General features: G+C 54.4%; 1 protein-coding gene across 2 annotated transcripts in view; it reads left to right on the top strand.

The window, feature by feature from the left end:
* Positions 1 to 22,495, top strand: part of GPC3 (glypican 3) — a 192,306-nt gene that overhangs the window by 121,072 nt on the left and 48,739 nt on the right. For both annotated transcript variants that reach the window (XM_064159110.1, XM_064159111.1), the window contains exon 6: positions 2,001 to 2,121. In XM_064159110.1, the coding sequence (XP_064015180.1) occupies positions 2,001 to 2,121 (121 nt within the window). The remainder of the gene's footprint in view (positions 1 to 2,000; positions 2,122 to 22,495) is intronic.

The following is a 22,495-nucleotide window of genomic DNA, read 5'->3' as shown; positions in this document are numbered from 1 at the left end:
TGGGCAGCCTGTGCCAGGCTCCTGTCACCCTCACAGGGAAGAAAATCCTCCTCCTGTTTCCATGGCACTTCCTATGCCTCAGCTTCCACCACTGCCTCATGTGCTGTCATTGGGCATCACCCAGCAGAGCCTGGCTGCAGCCTCTGGGCACTCATCCTGCACATCCTTATCAGTGTTCAGAGATCACCTCTCAGTTCCTCTGCTCCAAGCCCCAGCTCCCTCAGGCTCTCCTTGTAAGAAGGAAGACAGCAGCTTTCCAAACACCTTCAGTCCAGAATGACTGGACTGGATGATCTGAGAGGCTTTTTCTCACCAGTTGCATGGCACCATTCTCTGATGCCATGTAACTGGAGGTGTGGTGCAGAGCCCAGCACCCTACCAAAGCTAAGGGACCTCCTGCCTGGGTTTTGGTGAGCTAGCAGAGGGAAGACAGCAGCTTTCCAAACACCTTCAGTCCAGAATGACTGGACTGGATGATCTGAGAAGCTTTTTCTCACCAGTTGCATGGCACCATTCTCTGATGCCATGTAGCTGGAGGTGTGGTGCAGAGCCCAGCACCCTACCAAAGCCAAGGGACCCTTCTGTCTGAGCAGCTACATGGATCCCCGAGGCTGGATCTCATCAAAGGCTGAGCTCAGGAGTGTTTGACACCACCTCTTTCCCATGGGCAATGTCGACAGCATTCCTTCTGTTGTGATGCTTTAATTGGTTCTCATTGAACTCACCCCTCAGTGTGCAAGGGGAGGGTGGTGGTGATGGTGTTGACGTTATGGCAATCAGCTCACAGCTAACTGGGTCATCCCACTCGATTTTTCTCTTGGCTGTGGGCACAACACTGCTGCTCTTGTGCTGGAGTCTCTGTGGGCTGCCAAGATTTAGTTTAAACAAACACCAGAGAGCCTGAATTTCTGAGCCAGCTCTTTTGAGGACTCTTGGGTGCAAGTGATGTGGAAATGTTTATCCCTGTTGTATACTGTTTAGTGTCTTCCTTGGTTACTAATGGACTGGAAAGGACTTCAGTGTCCTCAAGTGATACAAGTACATCATCTCCCTGCTTTGCAAAAGCAGAGCAGAAATGTTGATGGGAATCTTCTGCTTTCTCTTTGCTTTGGAAGGGACTTCTTGGGGTTTCTTTTGCTTGTGCTGACCTTTAAAGATCTCCCCAATGTTAGTCCATCACAGCTGAGAGTCATAGTTTGGGTTGGAAGGAATGGTGCAGTTCTGCAGCCCCCAACACAAGAAGGACATGGAACTGTTGGAGCCAGTCCAGAGGAGGCCACCAAGATGCTCAGAGGGCTGCAGCAGCTCTGCTATGAGGACAGGCTGAGAGAGTTGGGGCTCTGCAGCCTGGAGAAGAGAAGGCTTCAAGGAGACTTTAGAGTGGCCTTCCAGGATCTGAAGGGGGCTACAGGATAGCTGGGGAGGGACTATTGACAAGGTCTTGTAATGACAGCACAAGGGGAATGGGTTTGAACTGGCAGAGGGGAGGTTCAAACTGGATGTTAAGAAAGGGTTCTTTGGAGTGAGGGTGGTGAGACACTGGCACAGGTTGCCCAGGGAGGTTGTGGAGCACAGAAGCACCCAATGTGATCAAAGACCTGTGCTCCACAACCTCCCTGGAGGTGTTCAAGGCCAGGTTGGATGAGGCCTTGAGTGACCTGTTCTAGTGGGAGGTGTCCCTGCCTATGGCAGGGGGGTTGGAACTGGCTGAGCTTTGAGGTCCCTTCCAACCTAACCCATTCTATGATTCTATCTAGTTCCAATCCCCCTGCCATAGGCAGGGACACCTCCCACCAGCCCAAGCTGCTCAAGGTCTCATCCAGCCTGACCTTGAACACCTCCAGGGAGGGAGCATTCACAACCTCCCTGGGCAACCTGTGCCAGTGTCTCACTGCAAAGAATTTCTTCCTAATCTCTAGTCTCAGTCTCTCCTCTTCCAGCCCAAAGCCTTTCCTTCTCCTCCTACCACTACATGGTCTCCTGTTTTCTCCCTCCCACAGGTACAGTCTCCAAACCATGAGGAATGGAGGAAAAGCTCAGCCTGGCAACCATGAGGTGAAGATGAAAGGTCCTGAGCCAGTGATCAGCCAGATTATTGACAAGCTCAAACACATCAACCAGGTTGGTTGCAGACATGCCAGCGGGGATGGCTCCAAAGTGGGTGGTTTCCAAATTAGTTGAGCCTCCTCCACACTTTCTAAGGCATCACAGACAACCTGGGACATCTCCAGCAGCTGCATACAGAGCTGGTGCCACCTCAGCCTCACGTTCTGCCAAGCTCACAGGGCATGTGTGGCAGGTCCTGATTAGTGAAATGCTGGAACAGGCTGCCCAAATTGTGAATGCCTCATCCCTGGAAGTGTTCAAGACCAGGCTAGATGAGGCTTTCAGCAGCCAATGGGAAGTGTCCCTGCCCTTAGCATGGGGTTGGAACGAGATGATCTTTATGGTCACTTTCAACTCGAGCTGTGTGGTGCTCTGTGGTTGCAGCAGGAGCTTCAGGGCTCGTTCATTGCAACCTGCCAGGGTTCAGTTTGTGCCCAGGACATGCAGCAATGCATCCCCACAGTGCACTCCTGCTGGGCATCCATTCCCTGCGCAGTGGAGGAGCAGGAAAGGTAGAGCTGCTGTGGTGCCTTTGAGCATGAGAAGCTGGCGGGGGTTTATGTGGCATGTGCCTGATGTCCCCACTGGTTGGAAGAGTCCATTTTGGCATTGCTGGTGGCTAGCAGGGGTAGTCACCTGCTTCTGTGCTGTGTCTGCCTGCACATCCACTCCCAGGGACTACTGGGGAGTTAGTTGCCATTGGATGTGAAATAGTAGAGCTGGATGAGACCCTTTCTGCCGGCGACCAAGCTTCCTTCCCACGCTCTCAGACCTGGCATCCTTGCTGGGACAAGCAGCATCTTGTCTCTACCCATTGTGCCAGGCCAAGTGAGGTTTGTGAAGAAGCCCCAAGGGATCAGGTGGCACCTCTGTGCTTCAATCAACTTGCCATTGTAACTCTCCCACAGCTCTTCTGCAGGGTTGCCTTCGGGCCAGCCGGGCTGGAGTCCAGCTCAGGACTCTCCTCTCTGTGTCACTGAGCAGCTCTTAGAGGAGATGTTTGCCAGCAGGCTGAGAGCTCAGACCTCTGTGCTTTCCAGGAAGGCAGCACTGGGTCCTTGCAAGGCAGATGCTGGAGCAGCAGGACTGTGTGCTGCTGAGCTGCCCAGGCTCTCCTGAGACAGCTCTTCCTGGTGGCCTCATCCAGGATAGCTCCAGTAGGCAGGAGCAGGTTCCTGGGGCTGAGCCCAGCTTTGCTTCTCAGCGGGATGGGAAGATACTGGAGCAGCAGGACTGTGTGTTGCTGAGCTACTCAGGGTCTCCTGAGAGCACTCTTCCTGGTGGCCTCATTCAGGGTGGCTCCAGTAGGGTGCTTTGGGCAGGAGCAGGCTCCTGGGGCTGAGCCCAGCTTTGCTTCCCAGCAGGGTGGGCTGTGAGGGCTCGCAGGCTGCGCTGCAGCTGCTACCTTCAGCGGCTTTTCCCTGCTCCCAACACTGCCAGGGACTCTTTTGACAGCAACTCCCACTTTGACACCACCCCTACCCCCCATCCCGTGCTCTCCTCTGCCTCATTAGGTGCTGCCTGGGCAGGGGATGCAGTGAAGGATTTGGGGTCTCTGAGCACCCTGCCAGGCAGGAGCCGACGTGGGCAGCAGCAGCGCCGCCTGCTCTGCCTTCCTGCACGTCTGCCTGAGCCCAGCTGTGCCAGCTGCCAACAGCCCAGAATCACTGAAAAGGGTTGGGTGGGGGGAGTAGAACCTGTGCTCTCCCCTGCCTCATTAGGTGCTGCCTGGGCAGGGGATGCAGTGAAGGATTTGGGGTCTCTGAGCACCCTGCCAGGCAGGAGCCGACGTGGGCAGCAGCAGCGCCGCCTGCTCTGCCTTCCTGCACGTCTGCCTGAGCCCAGCTGTGCCAGCTGCCAACAGCCCAGAATCACTAAAAAGGGTTGGGTGGGGGGAGTAGAACCTGTGCTCTCCCCTGCCTCATTAGGTGCTGCCTGGGCAGGGGATGCAGTGAAGGATTTGGGGTCTCTGAGCACCCTGCCAGGCAGGAGCCGATGTGGGCAGCAGCAGCGCCGCCTGCTCTGCCTTCCTGCACGTCTGCCTGAGCCCAGCTGTGCCAGCTGCCAACAGCCCAGAATCACTAAAAAGGGGGGGGGAGGGGGGTAAAAAACCCTAGCATCATCATCTCCCTATTAAACAGGGTAGAGGGCAGGCTTCAACCTGCAGGTGATAATGATATTTTGCCATTCACAGTGAGAAAGTGGCACCTAACAAAACATGGTTATTAGTGTTCCTCAAACTGCTGACATCAAGCAGTTGTGAAATGCTGGCTGCCAGACTGGGTCAAGTTAGGTCTTTGCTGAACCATTCAGGCTGCTGAGGAGCAGAGATCTGTGGAACAAGAGACTTGAGGTAAACATTGCCAGGCTGAACTTGGCTGTTTGCAGCAGCAGAGCATCTTTGTCAGCTGCTGCATGGAGGGGAGGAGTGGGAAGAGGGTGAGTATGGGCAGCTCCATGATCACCAAGCTTCCAGTCCTTCCCCTCCTTGGCTTGCAGGGTTGGACTGCAACATGTCAGAGGTGGTGAGAAATAGAAGTAGTTTGATTCTTTATTGATGATCTGGAGCAGGGGATTGAGTCCAGCATCAGGCTGCTCTCCATCAGTCACCTCCCAGCCTGTACTGGTGCAGCTTATTGCTCCTTCCCAGGTGCTCAGCTCCTTCTGCACAGGGCTGCTCTCCAGCAGATCATCTCCCAGGCTGTACTGGTGCAGCTTGTTGCCCCTTCCCAGGTGCTCAGCTCCTTCTGCACAGGGCTGCTCTCCAGCAGGTCATCTCCCAGGCTGTACTGGTGCAGCTTGTTGCCCCTTCCCAGGTGCTCAGCTCCTTCTGCACAGGGCTGCTCTCCAGCAGATCACCTCCCAGCATGTTCTGCAGAAGCACTGTGGGCTCCAGCACTGCAGCATGCTCACAGAAGCTGTTCCTTAGGTTCTTCCAGCAGCCTGGAAGCTTTTCAAGCTTGCTTGAGTGTGGGGAATGTGTTGTGTGTAGAAACTGTGCTCACTCATTAGTTCCTGTCTCCTCAAGCTGAATCTGGCTAATTGTGCACATCTGTGTGAGAAATTCTCCTCCAGCCTCTGCAGTTCAGGATGAGGATGGTGTTTGTGCATTAGGATGCAATCCATGGGGACTGGAGGGAGAGAGAAGAGGAAATGAAGGTTTGACAGATTGTGGGAGTTTGGTTCAAGCACCTTTTGTTTGCTTTTTTCTAGCTAAAATAAACAAAATGGCCTGAAACACAAAAACCTTATGAGGAGAGGCTGAGGGAGCTGGGGGTGTGCAGCCTGCAGAAGAGGAGGCTCAGGGCAGAGCTCATTGCTGTCTGCAGCTCCCTGTAGCCAGGTGGGGTTGGGCTCTGCTGCCAGGCAAGCAGCAACAGAAGAAGGGGACAGTGTCTGAAGCTGTGCCAGGGCAGGTCAAGGCTGGATGTTGTTAGGAAGTTGTTGTGAGAGAGAGTGATTGGCATTGGAATGGGCTGCCCAGGGAGGTGGTGGAGTGGCCATGGCAGGAGGTGTTGAAGCCAAGCCTGGCTGGGGCACTTAGTGCCATGGTCTGGTTGGTTGGGCAGGGCTGGGTGCTAGGTTGGACTGGCTGAGCTTGGAGCTCTCTTCCAACCTGCTTGATTCTATGATTCTATGAAAAGCTGCCTGAGGACTGTGCTGACTCAAGAAGGTCTTTTCCTGGATGAGCTCCCCTAGATGGTGCCTGCTTCATCCCATCAAGAGCATTTTTGTTCAACTGAAGGTGTGATTTTTTTTGTGTGTGGGCTGGTGGCAGGATGGGTTATTATTATTGCCAGATTTTAAAGCAAAACTTTTATTTCTTTATACTTTACAGAATCATAGAATCAGTCAGGGTTGGAAGGGACCACAAGGAGCAGCCAGTTCCAACCCCCCTGCCATGCCCAGGGACACCCTACCCTAGAGCAGGCTGCACACAGCCTCAGCCAGCCTGGCCTCAAACACCTCCAGCCATGGGGCCTCAACCACCTCCCTGGGCAACCCATGCCAGCCTCTCACCACTCTCCTGCTCAACAACTTCCTCCTCACCTCCAGCCTGACTCTCCCCACCTCCAGCTTTGCTCCATTCCCCCCACTCCTGGCACTCCCTCACACCCTCAAAAGTCCCTCCCCAGCTTTTTTGTAGCCACAAGAAGGTCACCTGGGAGCCTCCTCTGCTCCAGCCTGCTCAGCCCCAACTCTTTCAGTCTGTGCTCACAGCAGAGCTGCTGCAGCCCTCTGAGCATCCTCCTGGCCCTGCTCTGGACACTCTCCAGCATCTCCACAGCCCTCTTGTAATGGGGGCTCCAGAGCTGGATGCAGGACTCCAGGTGGGGTCTCAGCAGAGCACAGCAGAGGAGGAGAATTCCCTCCCTGGCCCTGCTGCCACACTTCTGCTGCTGCAGCCCAGGCTGTGCTTGGCTTTCTGGGCTGCAAGTGCACACTGCTGGCTCCTCTTGATCTTCTCCTCCAGCAGCACCCTCAAGTCCCTGTCCTCAGGGCTGCTCTCCAGCCACTCACTGCCCAGCCTGCATTGGTGCTTGGCATTGCCTCGACCCAGCTGCAGGACCTTGCTCTTGGTCTTGTTGAAGCTCCTGAGCTTGGCTTGTACCCACCTCTGCAGCCTGTCCATGTTATTATAAATAATACAGATTTAATGATTTTTATTTTCCAGTGCTGTCAGATGTCTACCAAGTTTGATTTGAGTTGGTTCTTTTTTGCTGTGTGCCCAGAGGCACAAACAAGCCCTATCCATAAATATTAGCATTGTTATCTCAGCTGGGAGGCCAAAGGTCACCTTCAGGAAAATGAGTTGGGACTGGTTCCTAACTTTTATTTCCCAGAGTGGATGAGAGTCTGTTTCTAGCTCAAAGAAACTTTTCACTCACCCCACACAAGAAAACCTATTGAATATGAAAGGTTATTTAGCATCAGTCCAGGGTCCAGCTCAGGGTTTTGTTTTTTGGGTGGCTTATTATCATCACAGGATGTTAGGGGTTGGAAGTGACCCAAGGAGATCTTCCAGCCCTGGCCAAGCAACCAGACCATGGCACTAAGTGCCCCAGCCAGGCTTGGCTTCAACACCTCCAGCCACGGCCACTCCACCACCTCCCTGGGCAGCCCATTCCAATGCCAATCACTCTCTCTGACAACAACTTCCTAACAACATCCAGCCTAGACCTGCTCTGGCACAGCTTGAGACTCTGTCCCCTTCTTCTGTTGCTGCTTGCCTGGCAGCAGAGCCCAACCCCACCTGGCTACAGCCTCCCTGCAGGCAGCTGCAGACAGCAGTGAGCTCTGCCCTGAGCCTCCTCTGCTGCAGGCTGCACACCCCCAGCTCCCTCAGGCTCTCCTCACAGGGCTGTGCTCCAGGCCCCTCCCCAGCCTTGCTGCCCTTCCCTCAACACCTTCCAGCACCTCAACAGCTCTCTGCAGTGGAGGAGCCCAGATCTGGACCAGCACTCCAGGTGTGGCCTGAGCAGTGCTGAGTCCAGGGGCAGAATAACCTCTCTTGTCCTGCTGTCCACACTGCTCCTGAGCCAGCCCAGGATGCCACTGTCATTGCCATCTCTATCTCAATATCTCTCTTGAACTGAGGAGCCCAGAAGTGGACACAGAGATGTGCTTTTACAAGAGTGAAAGGCCTGGAAACATGTTGTGCATTTCCAAGCACTGGAGTTAGGAGCTCGTTTAGAAGATGTCAGATATGCTGGAGCTTGGCAGCTCTTTGGTTTGCACATCAAACAAGCTGCACTTCACTGCCCCTGCGTGGGGACAGCACTTTTTATGCCTGCTGCAGATTCTCCAACCAGGAATCTAACTCCCATATAAGCTCTTGGAAAGAAAAGAAACCCCAACCAACCCCAACAAGAAACCCTCTGGGGGGTGGGAATGCAGGCAATACGCTGCTGCAGACCCTGAGAAACCCACTGTGATTTATTTCCTTGGAAGTGAGGAGAAGGCACAATTCCTTGGAGCGTTCCAGCTGTTTCCACATCCCCTCCCCCAAGAGGGATCTTGCTGCCTTTCTTCACATGCTCAGTGAAGATACTTAAGACCCTGGATTTGGATGCTCCACATTGAACAGCCCCAACTCTCTCTGTCGGGGGCAGTAGGTGGAAGTTGAGGCACAGGAAGTTCCATGGGAACATGAGGTGGGATTTCTTTTTCCCTGTGAGAGTGACAGAGCCTTGGAGTAGGCTGCCCAGGGGAGCTGTGGAGTCTCCCTCTCTGGAGATATTGCAGACCTGCCTGGATGTGTTCCTGTGTGATCTGCTCTAGGTGACCCTGCTCTGGCAGGGGGGTTGGAGTGGATGAGCACTGGAGGTCCCTTCCAGCCCCTGACATCCTGTGATGCTGTGATCTGAGCTGTGTTTGCAGAGGTTTCTTGCCTGCTTTACCTGCAGGCTTGGGCTGCACAGAGCAGCACCTGAGGTGTGCTGCCAAGCCCCATGCTTTTATTGCCTCTGCACTCCCCTCTGCTGTGCAATGTCAGGCATTTCCCATCTGCAGTAAGGAGAGGACAGTAAACAGGCACCTTTCTGGTGCTGCTCAGTGACAGCAGAACTCACAGCCTCAAATTGTGCCAGGGCAGGTCTAGGCTGGATGTGAGGAGGAAGTTGTTGTCAGAGAGAGTGATTGGCATTGGAATGGGCTGCCCAGGGAGGTGGTGGAGTGGCTGTGCCTGGAGGTGTTGAAGCCAAGCCTGGCTGGGGCACTTAGTGCCATGGTCTGGTTGGTTGGGCAGGGCTGGGTGCTAGGTTGGGCTGGCTGAGCTTGGAGCTCTCTTCCAATCTGGCTGATTCCATGAAGTGGGAGGAAAGGGTAGGGCATATGGATCTGAGCTGCCTTCCTGGAGAAGAGTAGGCTGAGAGGGGCTTAGCGCCATGGTCTGTTTGATTGGCTAGGGCTGGGAGATAGGTTGGATGCTGTGTCTCCATGGCAGAGCAGCTCCAGCCCTCTGATCATCCTTGTGGCCTTTCTCTGGATATGTTCCAGCACCTCCACATCTTATTTGTAACAGGGGTTCCAGAACTGGACACAGTGCCCCATGTGCCTCATGTCACTCTCCCTGGAGTTTGCAGGAGGATGGGAAAAGCAGTGAGGAGTTTTATGAGGCAATAAAACACAGAGCTGTAGCTAGAAGGGGCTGGAGGGGGAGAAAGGAAGAAAAAGGAGACCCAGAGGTGCAAGTGACCAAAGGCAAAATAAATTTGAAGTCTGCAAAGGGAAGGAAGAAGGAGGAGGGGGGGGGGAAAAGAAAAGGCCCTTAACCAAGGCATGTTTGAAACTGGTTTGATCAATATGTGCTAGATTTGTTTGTAGGTTTAATGGGCTGCTGGGAGAGGGCATGGTGGAGGTCACCCAGAAGTTAATTTGGAAAGAGGCCAAAAGGCCATGACTTGATTGAATCAGATGTAAACAAAACAGGCCTGGGAACAGCACAGTGCCCTTGGGCTCCAGGCTTGCTCAACCCCTTGGCTCAAAAGGCAGAGTGTGGTGGAGTGGCAGGGGCTGGCGGAGGGGGTTTGACCCCACCGTGGAAGGACGATGCTTGAGGCAGCAAAGGGCTGGATCCAGACCCTGCCTGGGGCACACAGGCAGCCCAGTGACAGGACAAAGGGCAGTGGGTGGAAGCTGAGGCAGAGGAGGTTCTGTGTAAACCTGAGGAAGAATTTGTTCCCTGTGAGGGTGACAGAGCACTGGAACAGGCTGCCCAGGGAGCCTGTGGAGTCTCCCTCTCTGGAGGTATTCAAGAACCATCTGGATGTGTTCCTCTGTGATCTGCTCTGGCAGGGGGGCTGGACCAGATGAGCTTTCAAGGTCCTTTCCAGCCCCTGGCATTCTATGACTCTGATTCTATGATAGAGAGCAGACTGAGGAAGGTTCTCCTCTGCCCTGGTGAATCATAGAATCAGGCAGGTTGGAAGAGAGCTCCAAGCTCAGCCAGTCCAACCTAGCACCCAGCCCTGTCCAACCAACCAGGCCATGGCACTAAGTGCCTCATCCAGGATTTTTTTGAACACCCCCAGAGACAGAGGCCACACATGAAATATTGTCTCCAGTTCTGGGCTCCCCAGTCCAAGAGGGACAGGGAACTGCTGGAGAGAGTCCAACGAAGGCCACAGAGATGCTGAGGGAACTGGAGCACCTCCATGAGGAGGAGAGACTGATGGACATGGGCTTGTTCAGCCTGGAGAAGAGCAGCTGAGAGGGGACCTGATCAATGCTGATCAATAGCTAAAGGGTGGGGGGCAAGAGAAAGAGGCTGGGCTCTTTTCAGTGATGCCCAGTGATGGGATGAGGGAGAATGGGCACAAACTGGAACCCAGGAGGTTTGGCTTGAACTTAAGGAGAAACTTCTTTGCTGTGAGGGTGCTGGAGGCCTGGAGCAGGCTGCCCAGAGAGGTTGTGGAAGCTCCTTCTCTGGAGCCTTTCAAACTCCATCTGGACACATTCCTGTGCAACCTGCTGTGGGTGACCCTGCTTCAGCAAGAGATTGGACTGGATGCTCTCCAGAGGTCCCTTCCAACCTCAACTCTGGGATTCTATGGCTGTATGAAGGGACTGCCCAAAGAACCTGGTTGGTACTGTCCACATACAGGGCAGCTTGGGGTGGCTGTGGGTGCTTGCAGGGGATCATAGAACCATAGAATCAACCAGGTTAGAAGAGAACTCCACGCTCAGCCAGCCCAACCTAGCACCCAGCCCTGCCCAACCAACCAGACCATGGCACTAAGTGCCCCAGCCAGGCTTGGCTTCAACACCTCCAGGCACAGCCACTCCACCAAGCTGTGCCAGGGCAGGTTCAGGCTGGACTTTAGGAAGGAATTCTTCACAGCAAGAGTGACTGGCATTGGAATGAGGCTGAGGGAGCTGGGGGTGTGCAGCCTGCAGAAGAGGAGGCTCAGGGCAGACCTCATCGCTGTCTACAGCTACTTGAAAAGAGGTTGTAGCCAGGTGGGGTTGGGCTCTTCTGCCAAGCACCCAGAGACAGAGTCTCAGACTGTGCCAGGGCAGGTTTAGGCTGGATTTTATTGAGAAGTTGTTGTGAAAGAGAGTGATTGGCATTGGAATGGGCTGCCCAGGGAGGTGGTGGAGTCACTGTGCCTGGAGGTGTTTAAAAGGAGGCTGCATGAGGCACTTGGTGCCATGGGTTAGTTAATTAGAAGGGTAGAGTTAGGAGATAGGTAGGACTGGATGATCCCAAAGGTCTTTTCCAACCTGTGTAATTCTGTGGTTCTGTGACTCTTTTTTCCAGGCACATACTTCCCCCTCAGAAAAATCCATGACTTTACCAGATTGGGTTGAATCACATCTCTCTGTGGCCTGCTGTGCTTTGTGAGGTTTGTTGCTCCCACTATTTTATGGAATCACAGAGCTGTCAGGGCTGGAAAGGACCTAAAGGATTACCTAGCTCCAACCCCCCTGCCATGGGCAGGGACACCTCACACCAGATCAGGTTGCCCAGAGCCACATCCAGCCTGTTATTAAAAACTTCCAGGGATAGGGCTTCCACCACCTCCCTGGGCAACTTGTGCCAGTGTCTCACTACCCTCATGCTGATCAACTTCTTCCCAACCCTGAAGGTGTTCAAGAAAAGCCTGCATGAGGCATTTAGTGCCATGGTCTAGATGACTGGACAGGGCTGGGTGCTAGGTTGGACTGGGTGAGCTTGGAGCTCTCTTCCAACCTGATTGATTCTATGATTCAATCTAACTTTCCCTTCCTCTATCTTGGATCCATTCCCCCCAGTCCTATCACTACCTGACACACTAAAAACTCCCTCCACAGCTTTCTTGTAGCCCCCTTCAGATAGTGAAAGGCCACAAGAAGGTTTCCTCAGAGCCTTCTCTTCTGCAGACTGAACAGCCCCAGCTCTTTCAGCCTGTCCCCATAGTAGAGCAGCTCCAGCCCTCTGATCATCCTTATGGTTCTTCTCTGGACACTTTCCAGCACCTCCAGATCCTCCTGCCCCAGGAGCTCCAGAGCTGGATGCAGGACTCCAGGTGGGGGTCTCAGCAGAGCACAGCAGAGGAGGAGAATCACCTCCCTGGCCCTGCTGGCCACACTTCTGCTGCTGCAGCCCAGGCTCTGCTTGGCTTTCTGGGCTGCAGGTGCACACTGCTGGCTCCTGCTGAACTTCTCATCCAGCAGCACTCCCAAGGGCTGCTCTCAAGCCAGGCACTGCCCAGGCTATATCGGTGCCTGTGATTGCCTTGACCCAGGTGCAGGACCTTGACCAGCTTCATTCCCCAGCCCTGATGAAGCAGCATCTTAAGTAGAAGCCCACAGCAACTGCCAGATTAGCCAACACTGTGATGGGCAACACTTCTCACTTCAAAATAGAACATCTAAATTGCCCTCAGTCAAGTGGCTTTGGGCTGATTTTCTGCTTTTAAACTTAACAAGTGGATACCAAAGCATCTGTAGGGTTGTGTAGGTGCAGTTTCAAGCAAGGTCCTCAGAAGAGATGGTACTGAACACCCCAATGACTCACACAGGACTTTTCCATTCAGGATTATTAACCAGTTTGCAACAATTAAGATCTCAGAACCACGTGTCATTGGGAGCAAGCAGGCATTGCAATTATGTCTAACCAAGGCTATTAAATGAGATGAGAGAAGATTTTGTTTTCTTCTTATTATCATTGTTATTGTGATGATAAATGCACTTTGGAATGGCTCAGCTAATGCTTCTTTTTACTGCACAGCCTAATCTATAGCTCCACCAAGTCTAGGCTGGGTGTTTAAAGGCTGATTCCAGCCTGCCTTTGAGTTGTGCCTTGGCTCTCTCTTCACGTGTTGAAACATAACATGTGGGGTTTGGGAAGCCTGGCTGGGGCACTTAGTGCCATGGTCTGGGTGATTGGCCAAGTCTGAGTGCTAGGTTGGGCTGGCTGAGCTTGGAGATCTCTTCCACCCTGCTTGATTCTATGATTCTGTGTGCTGGCAGTTGGATTTGATGATCTTAGAGGTCTTTTCCAGCCAAAATGATTCTATGATTCTATGATTCTATAACAAGCCAGGTAAATGCTCTCCAACACCTTGAGTGCTGTGTCCAGTTCTGGGCTCCTCCATTGCAGGGATGTTGAGGTGCTGGAAGGTGTTGAGAGAAGGGCAGCAAGGCTGGGGAGGGGCCTGGAGCAGAGCCCTGTGAGGAGAGGCTGAGGGAGCTGGGGGGGTGCAGCCTGCAGCAGAGGAGGCTCAGGGCAGAGCTCATTGCTGTCTGCAGCTGCCTGCAGGGAGGCTGTGGCCAGGTGAGGTTGGGCTCTGCTGCCAGGCAAGCAGCAAGAGAAGAAGGGGACACAGCCTCAAGCTGTGCCAGGGGAGGTCTAGGCTGGATGTTGTTAGGAAGTTGTTGTCAGAGAGAGTGATTGGCATTGGAATGGGCTGCCCAGGGAGGTGGTGGAGTGGCTGTGGCTGGAGGTGTTGAAGCCAAGCCTGGCTGGGGCACTTAGTGCCATGGTCTGGTTGGCTGGGCAGGGCTGGGTGCTAGGTTGGGCTGGCCCCTGCCCAGCTTCGTTGCTCTTCAGCTTATTGTCTCGCATTGGTAACCTCTGAGTGACATAAACAGCATTTTAGCACTGTCCTGCCCTGAAATTCCCTGCTTGCTGCGGTCTCCTGAATGAAAAGGGATTCAGCTTTACTCTGATGGGGAGGCAACTGCCTCAGGTGTGTCCTACAGGGACCAGCCTCCAAACAAGGCTGTGGAAATCAGCTGGGAAGGAGGTGAGGGTGGGGGGTGGGAAGCAACCACCTTTCAGGGGTTTGCTTTTGTGTCCAAACCACGCAGCTGAGGCACAGCAGAGCTTTAAAACAAACGCCAGAGATCCTGTGCCAGGGGTGGAGTTTATCCTGTTGTGGAGAAAACAAACCTGGGTGGATTCCTTGTGCAGCAAAACACAGGCTAAGTGGAAGCTGTTGATGGCCAATTAACAGTTAATTACTGTCGTTCTGAGCTTCCCTAATTATATCAAGCCTTGTGTTGTGACTCGGGATGGTGATTTGATCAGTAGGTGTCCTAGATGGTGCCAGGAACAAAGCAGGCAGCTCTCTCTTGGGGTCCTCACTTCAGGAGGGACAGGGATCTGTTGCAGACTCCTGCTGAGGGCTGTGAAGATGCTGAAAGAGATGGAGCCCTGTGAGGAGAGGCTGAGGGACCTGGGGCTGTGAAGATGCTGGAGGGGCTGGAGCACTGCCCTGTGAGGAGAGGCTGAGGGACCTGGGGCTGTGGAGATGCTGGAGGGGCTGGAGCACTGCCCTGTGAGGAGAGGCTGAGGGACCTGGGGCTCTCTGGTCTGGTGAAGAGAAGACTTAGAGGGGACCTGATCAGCGACTATAAATATCTGAGGGCTGGGGGTCAAGAGGGAGGGGACAAACTCTGCTCGGTTGTGCCCTGGGATAGGACAAGAGGCAATGGATGTAAACTACAGCACAGGAACATGTTTCTTGACTGTATGGGTCATGGAGCACTGGCACAGGCTGCCCAGAGAGGTTGTGGAGCCTCCTTCTGTGGAGCCTTTCCAGCCCTGTCTGGATGTGTTCCTGTGTGACCTGAGCTAGATTCCCTGGCCCTGCTCTGGCAGGGGGGTTGGATTTGATGATCTCTGGAGGTCCCTTCCAACCCCTAACATGCTGAGATCCAGTGACAGGACAAGGGCTAACAGACACAAGCTTGAACATGAGAAGTTCCACCTAAATGTGAGGAGAAACCCCTTTAAGAACGCTGGAGCACTGGAGCAGGCTGCCCAGAGAGGTGCTGGAGTCTCCATCTCTGGAGTCATGGAACACCCACCAGGACGTGTTCCTGTGTGACCTTCTCTAGGTAACCCTGCCTTGGTAAGGGGGTTGGACTTAAGGAATCATAGAATGGTTTAGGTTGGAAGGGACCTCAAAGAACATCTACTCCCAACCTCCTGCCATAGGCAGGGACACTTCAATAGTCTTCATATTGCCGCTTCTGTGGCAAGAAATGATCAATTCACATAAACTCATGTGCTAGGAGCAGTGCTGAGAGAGGCAGTGCTAGGAGCAGTGCTGAGAGAGGTGTGCTAGGAGCAGTGCTGAGAGAGGCAGTGCTAGGAGCAGTGCTGTGAGAGGTGTGCTAGGAGCAGTGCTGAGAGAGGCAGTGCTTGGAGCAGTGCTGTGAGAGGTGTGCTAGGAGCAGTGCTGAGAGAGGCAGTGCTTGGAGCAGTGCTGAGAGAGGTGTGCTAGGAGCAGTGCTGAGAGAGGCAGTGCTTGGAGCAGTGCTGTGAGAGGTGTGCTAGGAGCAGTGCTGAGAGAGGCAGTGCTTGGAGCAGTGCTGTGAGAGGTGTGCTAGGAGCAGTGCTGAGAGAGGCAGTGCTTGGAGCAGTGCTGAGAGAGGTGTGCTAGGAGCAGTGCTGAGAGAGGCAGTGCTTGCAGCAGTGCTGAGAGAGGTGTGCTAGGAGCAGTGCTGAGAGAGGCAGTGCTTGCAGCAGTGCTGTGAGAGGTGTGCTAGGAGCAGTGCTGAGAGAGGTGTGCTAGGAGCAGTGCTGAGAGAGGTGTGCTAGGAGCAGTGCTGAGAGAGGCAGTGCTTGGAGCAGTGCTGTGAGAGGTGTGCTAGGAGCAGTGCTGAGAGAGGCAGTGCTTGCAGCAGTGCTGAGAGAGGTGTGCTAGGAGCAGTGCTGAGAGAGGTGTGCTAGGAGCAGTGCTGAGAGAGGCAGTGCTTGGAGCAGTGCTGAGAGAGGCAGTGCTTGGAGCAGTGCTGTGAGAGGTGTGCTAGGAGCACATCAAACCCAGGGATCACAGAGGAGAGTCTAGGTTGCAGCAGTGCTTGGTGCCCATGTGCTGGGCTGTCTTACCAAGGACCAAGAAGAGAAGCTGCCAGGCTGGCCCATCCAAGGGCAGGCGGCAGAAGATGCTGCCTGGGGAAGCACAGTGAGCAGGGAAGGCGGGAGGCAGCTGGCAGAGGATGGGTGTTTGAACCATCAGCAAATAGCAGGCTGGATGGGAAGGGACTCTTTATTTTTGGCTGGACCTCTGGAATGCCTCATGCCTGTGAGTGGGGAAGGAGTTTGCTGACCTTTTTGTGCAGCTCATAAGCTGAGGATGAGGCTCATGCAGGTTCATTTCAGGACTTCCTCTGCAAGTGTTAGGTCTCACTGGGGGAGGATGTAAGGTCTCTGGCTTTGATCCTTGTTTAAATGCTGAGTTGCTTCAGCTGCTCAGGCGTTAGCTGTACATCTATGTGGGCTGCTTCTGCCTCTTGCCTGCAGCTCTGGAGGCTTGAGCCTTGCAGAATCATAGAATCAACCAGGTTGGAAGACACCTCCAAGCTCATCCAGCCCAACCTAGCACCCAGCCCTATCCAGTCAACCAGATCATGGCACTAAGTGCCCCAGCCAGGCTTTTATTGAGCGCCTCCAGCCACGGCCACTCCACCACCTCCCTGGGCAGCCCATTCCAATGCCAATCACTCTCTCTGACAACAACTTCCTCCTAACATCCAGCCTAGACCTGCCCTGGCACAGCTTGAGATTGTGTCTCCTTGTTCTCTTGCCTTGTACTACTCAGCACGGTTCAGGCCACAGCTTGAGTGCTGTGTCCTGTTCTGGGCTCCTCCACTGCAGAGAGCTGTTGAGGTGCTGGAAGGTGTTGAGAGAAGGGCAGCAAGGCTGGGGAGGGGCCTGGAGCACAGCCCTGTGAGGAAAGGCTGAGGGAGCTGGGGGTGTGCAGCCTGCAGCAGAGGAGGCTCAGGGCAGAGCTCATTGCTGTCTGCAGCTGCCTGCAGGGAGGCTGTAGCCAGGTGGGGTTGGGCTCTGCTGCCAGGCAAGCAGCAACAGGAGAAGGGGACACAGTCTCAAGCTGTGCCAGGGCAGGTCTAGGCTGGATGTTGTTAGGAAGTTGTTGTGAGAGAGAGTGATTGGCATTGGAATGGGCTGCCCAGGGAGGTGGTGGAGTGGCCGTGGCTGGAGGTGTTGAAGCCAAGCCTGGCTGGGGCACTTAGTGCCATGGTCTGGTTGGTTGGGCAGGGCTGAGTGCTAGGCTGGAGCTTGGAGCTCTCTTCCAGCCTGCTTGATTCAATGATCCTATGAAAATCCATGGTTTGAGAAGTGCCTCTCTGCTGGGAGCTTCTGGGGAAGCTGTGGAAGGATTTCTTGGTGACAGAGGAGATGATAACCATGAGCAACCCCTGCTGCGAAGAGAGTCCTTGAGCCCACCTCGGCGGCAGGGACCAAGGCGGTGAAACAAGCCCCACGTCCTGCTGCAGGGGGCAGGAACTGCTGGCTGCAGGAGGCTGACCCTACAAATTGTTTGTGTGAGCCTTACCTTATCTGTGCCTGACACATAGCCTGAAGCCTGTCTGTGTCTTCCCAGTGTACCAACCTTAGCTAAGCTAGCTGAATTCGCCCCTTCCAAGTTAGGATATGAGACACTGTGTGACTGCCATGAACTGGAGCACGACTTTTAACCACGTTGGTGTTCCTGGTGTGGCTCTGGACAGGGTTTTCACCGCCAGGAAGTGAGCAGGAGAGAGATTTGCTTCTCATTCATGTGTCAGAATGAGAAGGAGGGAGGGAAAAGCCCTTCCGGCACAGCTCTCAGCTTGCTGTTTCCTACCTGGTGCCAAGGACAAGATGTTTGTCTCCCAGGCAGCCCCAGCAGACGTCGCTGACAGCTGCAGAGTGGCTCACATGTGCTGGAGCCTGAGCCAAGAGGAAATCTCCCAGCCCAGCCCAGCCGCTCTGATCTGGGCTGGGCAGCAGGAGGCTGTGGGGAGCTGCTCGCTGCTGCATGCCCTGCCTTGGGCACACTGCTGCTCCCCTGCAGGGGCGAGGGGATGACTGAGGAGGTGCAGTGATACCTACATGTCCTCCTAGGTGCTCTTGAACATGAGGCAGCAGTGTGCCCAGGTGGGCAGCAGAGCCAATGGCATCCTGGGCTGGCTCAGGAGCAGTGTGGGCAGCAGGACAAGGGAGGTTCTTGTGCCCCTGTGCTCAGCACTGCTCAGGCCACCCCTGGAGTGCTGTGTCCAGTTGTGGGCTCCTCCATTGCAGAGAGCTGTTGAGGTGCTGGAAGGTGTTGAGAGAAGGGCAGCAAGGCTGGGGAGGGGCCTGGAGCAGAGCCCTGTGAGGAGAGGCTGAGGGAGCTGGGGGTGTGCAGCCTGCAGCAGAGGAGGCTCAGGGCAGAGCTCATTGCTGTCTGCAGCTGCCTGCAGGGAGGCTGTAGCCAGGTGGGGTTGGGCTCTCCTGCCAGGCAGCCAGCAACAGAAGGGGACACAGCCTCAAGTTGTGCCAGGGCAGGTCTAGGCTGGATGTGAGGAGGAAGTCCCTGCTAGAGAGAGTGATTGGCATTGGAATGGGCTGCCCAGGGAGGTGGTGGAGTGGCCGTGGCAGGAGGTGTTGAAGCCAAGCCTGGCTGGGGCACTTAGTGCCATGGTCTGGTTGGTTGGGCAGGGCTGGGTGCTAGGTTGGACTGGATGATGTTGGAGTTCTCTTCCTACCTGCTTGATTCTATGATTCTAAGTTCTTCATAGCAAGAGTGATTGGCATTGGAATGGGCTGCCCAGGGAGGTGGTGTTAAGAGGAGGCTGGATGAGGCATTTAGTGCCATGGTTTAGTTAATTAGAAGGTGCTGAGTGATAAGTTGGTCTTGATGATCTTGAAGTTCTTTTCCCACCTGGTTAACCCTGTGATTCTCTTGCATCTTGGGCATCTTCCTTCTAGTTCACTTCTTTTCAGGCAGCCTCAAAAGGACATGATGGTGGTGAGATGGTTGCTCGCTCCACCTCTGCCCACGTTGTCTTCTTGTTCCTTGTGCTCCTGTTTTGCTTGTTGCCACATGTTTTGTCTGTCTTCTGCTGATGTGTGCTTTGGGTCTTCCTGAGTGGTGCTTGGATGGCAGAGCAGGGCTCTGCTCCAACATAGCTAAACAAAAGTTGGAAAATATGGATAATAGCAATGATGTGTCCAGGCCCATGGAGGCTCCCTCCCACACATCTCCTTCACTCAGTTACCAAATCCCCTCAGGGTTGGCTGCTTGACAGGTAGAGAAATTGGTCCAGGTTCTGCTGTCTAGTCATTAGGAGTGAGTGGAAAGGAGTGGAGAAGGCAGTTTGGGCTGCTGTTAAGAGATTGATAAACTTGGTGGGAAGAAAGAGTAGAGAGATGATGCCAGCAAAGAAGTGCTGTGGGAGAACCTCTTCAGGGCCAGGTTGACTGGATGAGGCCTCGAGCAAACAAGTCTAGTTGAGAGGTGTCCCTGCCCATGGCAGGGAGGTTGGAGTAGATGACCCCTAAGGTCCCTTCCAGCCTGAGCCATTCTGTGATTCTGTGCCATGCAAAGGAGGAGAAAGAGCTGCAGCAGCCCACCAAGGGCAAAGCAGTTATTTCTCTGGCATCAGCATCAGTGCAGGGCTCAGTCCAAAGCAGATGGGGACTGCCTAAGTCCCCAGCAGCCTGTGCTGGACCCCCCAGCCCTACTTGGCACCCACACCATCCTGTTCCTTCCTACTGCAGCACAAGGCTGAGCCATAAATAGCTGCGAGAGGGGAGAGGAAGGAACTGGCTGTAAGGTGAACAAGCTGATCCTGAAGCCTCAGGGATCTCTTTCCATGTGCTGGAGGATAAATGAGTGTTTGCCCACGCACCCCTCCTGCCTGATCCCTCTACCTGCCACAGTGCCAGCAAGGGCATAACTTCCCCATCCATGGGAGCATCCTGTCCTGGGCATCAGGCTGCCATCAATAAAGCAGAGCAATTCATAACAGCTTGGCATCTCCTGCTGCTGCCAAGAAGGATTTGCTGTGCAGTTTGGACTCATTTTAATTACCACCAGCTTGCTCTGTCTGCCTTTACCTATGGGCATGTTGTCAGGTTTGATTGCTAATGTGGAGTGAAGCTGATGATCCACGAAGCAGGGCCAGCCTTTGGCCAACAATTCATTGCTGGCACCAGCTTCTTTGTGCTCTTGGGAGAGTGACCAGGAAAGCTGATTTGCTGGCAGGTGAGAGCATCTCCTCTGGAGTCTGTGAAGGCAGGAAGGAGAGCACCAGCAGACCCTGAGGGATGCACAGTAGGGATTTTTCCTCTTCCAGGAGATGGTATTTTGAGTGGCAGTAGACACAGACTGGAACCCAGGAAGTTCCACCTCAGCATCAGGAGAAACTTCTTTGCTGTGAGGGTCCTGCAACCCTGGAGCAGGCTGTCCAGAAAGGTTATGGAGTCTCCTTCTCTGGAGGCTTTCAAGACCCATCTGAATGTGTTCTTGTGTGACCTGCCCTAGGTGGTCCTGATTTGGCAGTGGGGCTGGACATGATGATCTCTGGAGGTCCCTTCCAACCCCTAACATTCTGTGATTCTACGACTCTGTAATCATAGAATCATAGAATCAAGCAGGCTGGAAGAGAGCTCCAAGCTCAGCCAGCCCAACCTAGCACCCAGCCCTGCCCAACCAACCAGACCATGGCACTAAGTGCCCCAGCCAGGCTTGGCTTCAACACCTCCAGCCATGGCCACTCCACCACCTCCCTGGGCAGCCCATTCCAATGCCAATCACTCTCTCTGACAACAACTTCCTAACAACATCCAGCCTAGACCTGCCCTGGCACAGCTTCAGGCTGTGTCCCCTTCTTCTGTTGCTGCTTGCCTGGCAGCAGAGCCCAACCCCACTTGGCTACAACCTCCCTGCAGGCAGCTGCAGACAGCAATGAGCTCTGCCCTGAGCCTCCTCTGCTGCAGGCTGCACACCCCCAGCTCCCTCAGCCTCTCCTCACAGGGCTGTGCTCCAGGCCCCTCCCCAGCCTTGCTGCCCTTCCCTCAACACCTTCCAGCACCTCAACAGCTCTCTTGAATGGAGGAGCCCAGAACTGGACACAGCACTCCAGGGGTGGCCTGAGCAGTGCTGAGCACAGGGGCACAAGAACCTCCCTTGTCCTGCTGCCCACACTGCTCCTGAGCCAGCCCAGGATGCCATTAACTCTCTTGGCTACCTGGGCACACTGCTGGCTCGTCTTCAGCTCCTCTCTCCCAGCACCCCCAGCTCCCTTGAGTGCTGGAAGTAAAGCCTAAAACACTTTCATGCTTCAAGAGCCACAACATAAAGTCAGAGCTGTAGCTTGCCCCTCTTGGCCCCCATTGCCACAGGCTGGGGTTTCAAGAGCATGAGGAGAGCATCCCTTGGTCACCCCTTGCTGCCCTGCCCAGAGCAGACAGGAGTTGCTGCTTGGGGCTTGCTGTGCTGAGTACAGCTTCAGCAGTTGAAACCCTGCAAACAGCACAGGGCAGTGCAGAATTAGCTTTCAGAGCAGCTGATAAAACATCTGACATTCCCAACTTGTTGTTTCTCCAAGCACTGGAAATGACTTTTCCAGCTCCAAAGCCTGCTGCCACCTTATTAACATTTGATTAATGATCATTCCTTGTTGTGCTGAGCTTGAAACAGGAGTACAGGGGGGAACAGGTGTCTCCTCTGCCACATCTGTGCTGCCAAGGTGCATCCAACTGGAAGAGCCATGAGGAAGCCACAGTTAGAGTGTCCTCCTGCCAAAATGAGCTCTTCTAGCTGTAGCCTTACCTAGAAAAGTTGGCCCAGGTGATCTTTGGGCTCCCTTCCAAGCTGGCATTCTGTGATTCTGTCTGTGGCCTAATGTGGCCCCACCAGTGCCAAGCACAGGAGGACAATGCCTGCCCTGCTCCTGCTGGCCACACCATTGCTGATGCAGGCCAGGATGCTGGTGGCCTTCTTACCCAGCTGGGCACACACAGGCTCATGGTCACCCAGCTCTCAAACAGCACCTCCAGGTCTGTCTCTGCTGGGCAGTTTGCAGCCACTCTGCTCCAAGCCTGGAGCCTTCATGGGCTTGTTGTGACCCAAGGGCAGGACCCAGCACTTGGCCACATTGCATCTCTTGCAGTTGACCTTAGCCCATTGACCCAACCTCTCCAGAGCTCTCTGCAGAGCCTTGCTCTCCCCCAGCAGATCAACACTGCCACCTAATCTCGTGCTGAGTTTCTGCTGGTGGCCATGAGGAGGAAGTTGTTGAGCAGGAGAGTGGTGAGAGGCTGGCATGGGTTGCCCAGGGAGGTGGTTGAGGCCCCATGGCTGGAGGTGTTTGAGGCCAGGCTGGCTGAGGCTGTGTGCAGCCTGCTCTAGGGCAGGGTGTCCCTGGGCATGGCAGGGAGTTGGAACTGGCTGCTCCTTGTGGTCCTTTCCAACCCTGCCTGATTCTGTGAAGTCTCATCCCTGGAGGTGTTTAAGGCCAGGCTGGATGAAGCTGTGGGCAGCCTGCTCTAGGGTAGGGTGTCCCTTCCCACGTTGAATCTCTTGCAGTTGACCTTAGCCCATTGACCCAACCTATCCAGATCTCCCTGCAGAGCTTTCCTCTCCTCCAGCAGATCAACACTTCCACCTAATCTCGTGTTGAG

Source organism: Pogoniulus pusillus, chromosome 19 (genome assembly GCF_015220805.1).
Source record: "Pogoniulus pusillus isolate bPogPus1 chromosome 19, bPogPus1.pri, whole genome shotgun sequence".
Classification (NCBI taxonomy): domain Eukaryota; kingdom Metazoa; phylum Chordata; class Aves; order Piciformes; family Lybiidae; genus Pogoniulus; species Pogoniulus pusillus.
The sequence above is the reverse complement of the archived record's forward strand: the minus strand, read 5'-3'. Positions and strand labels throughout refer to the sequence as shown.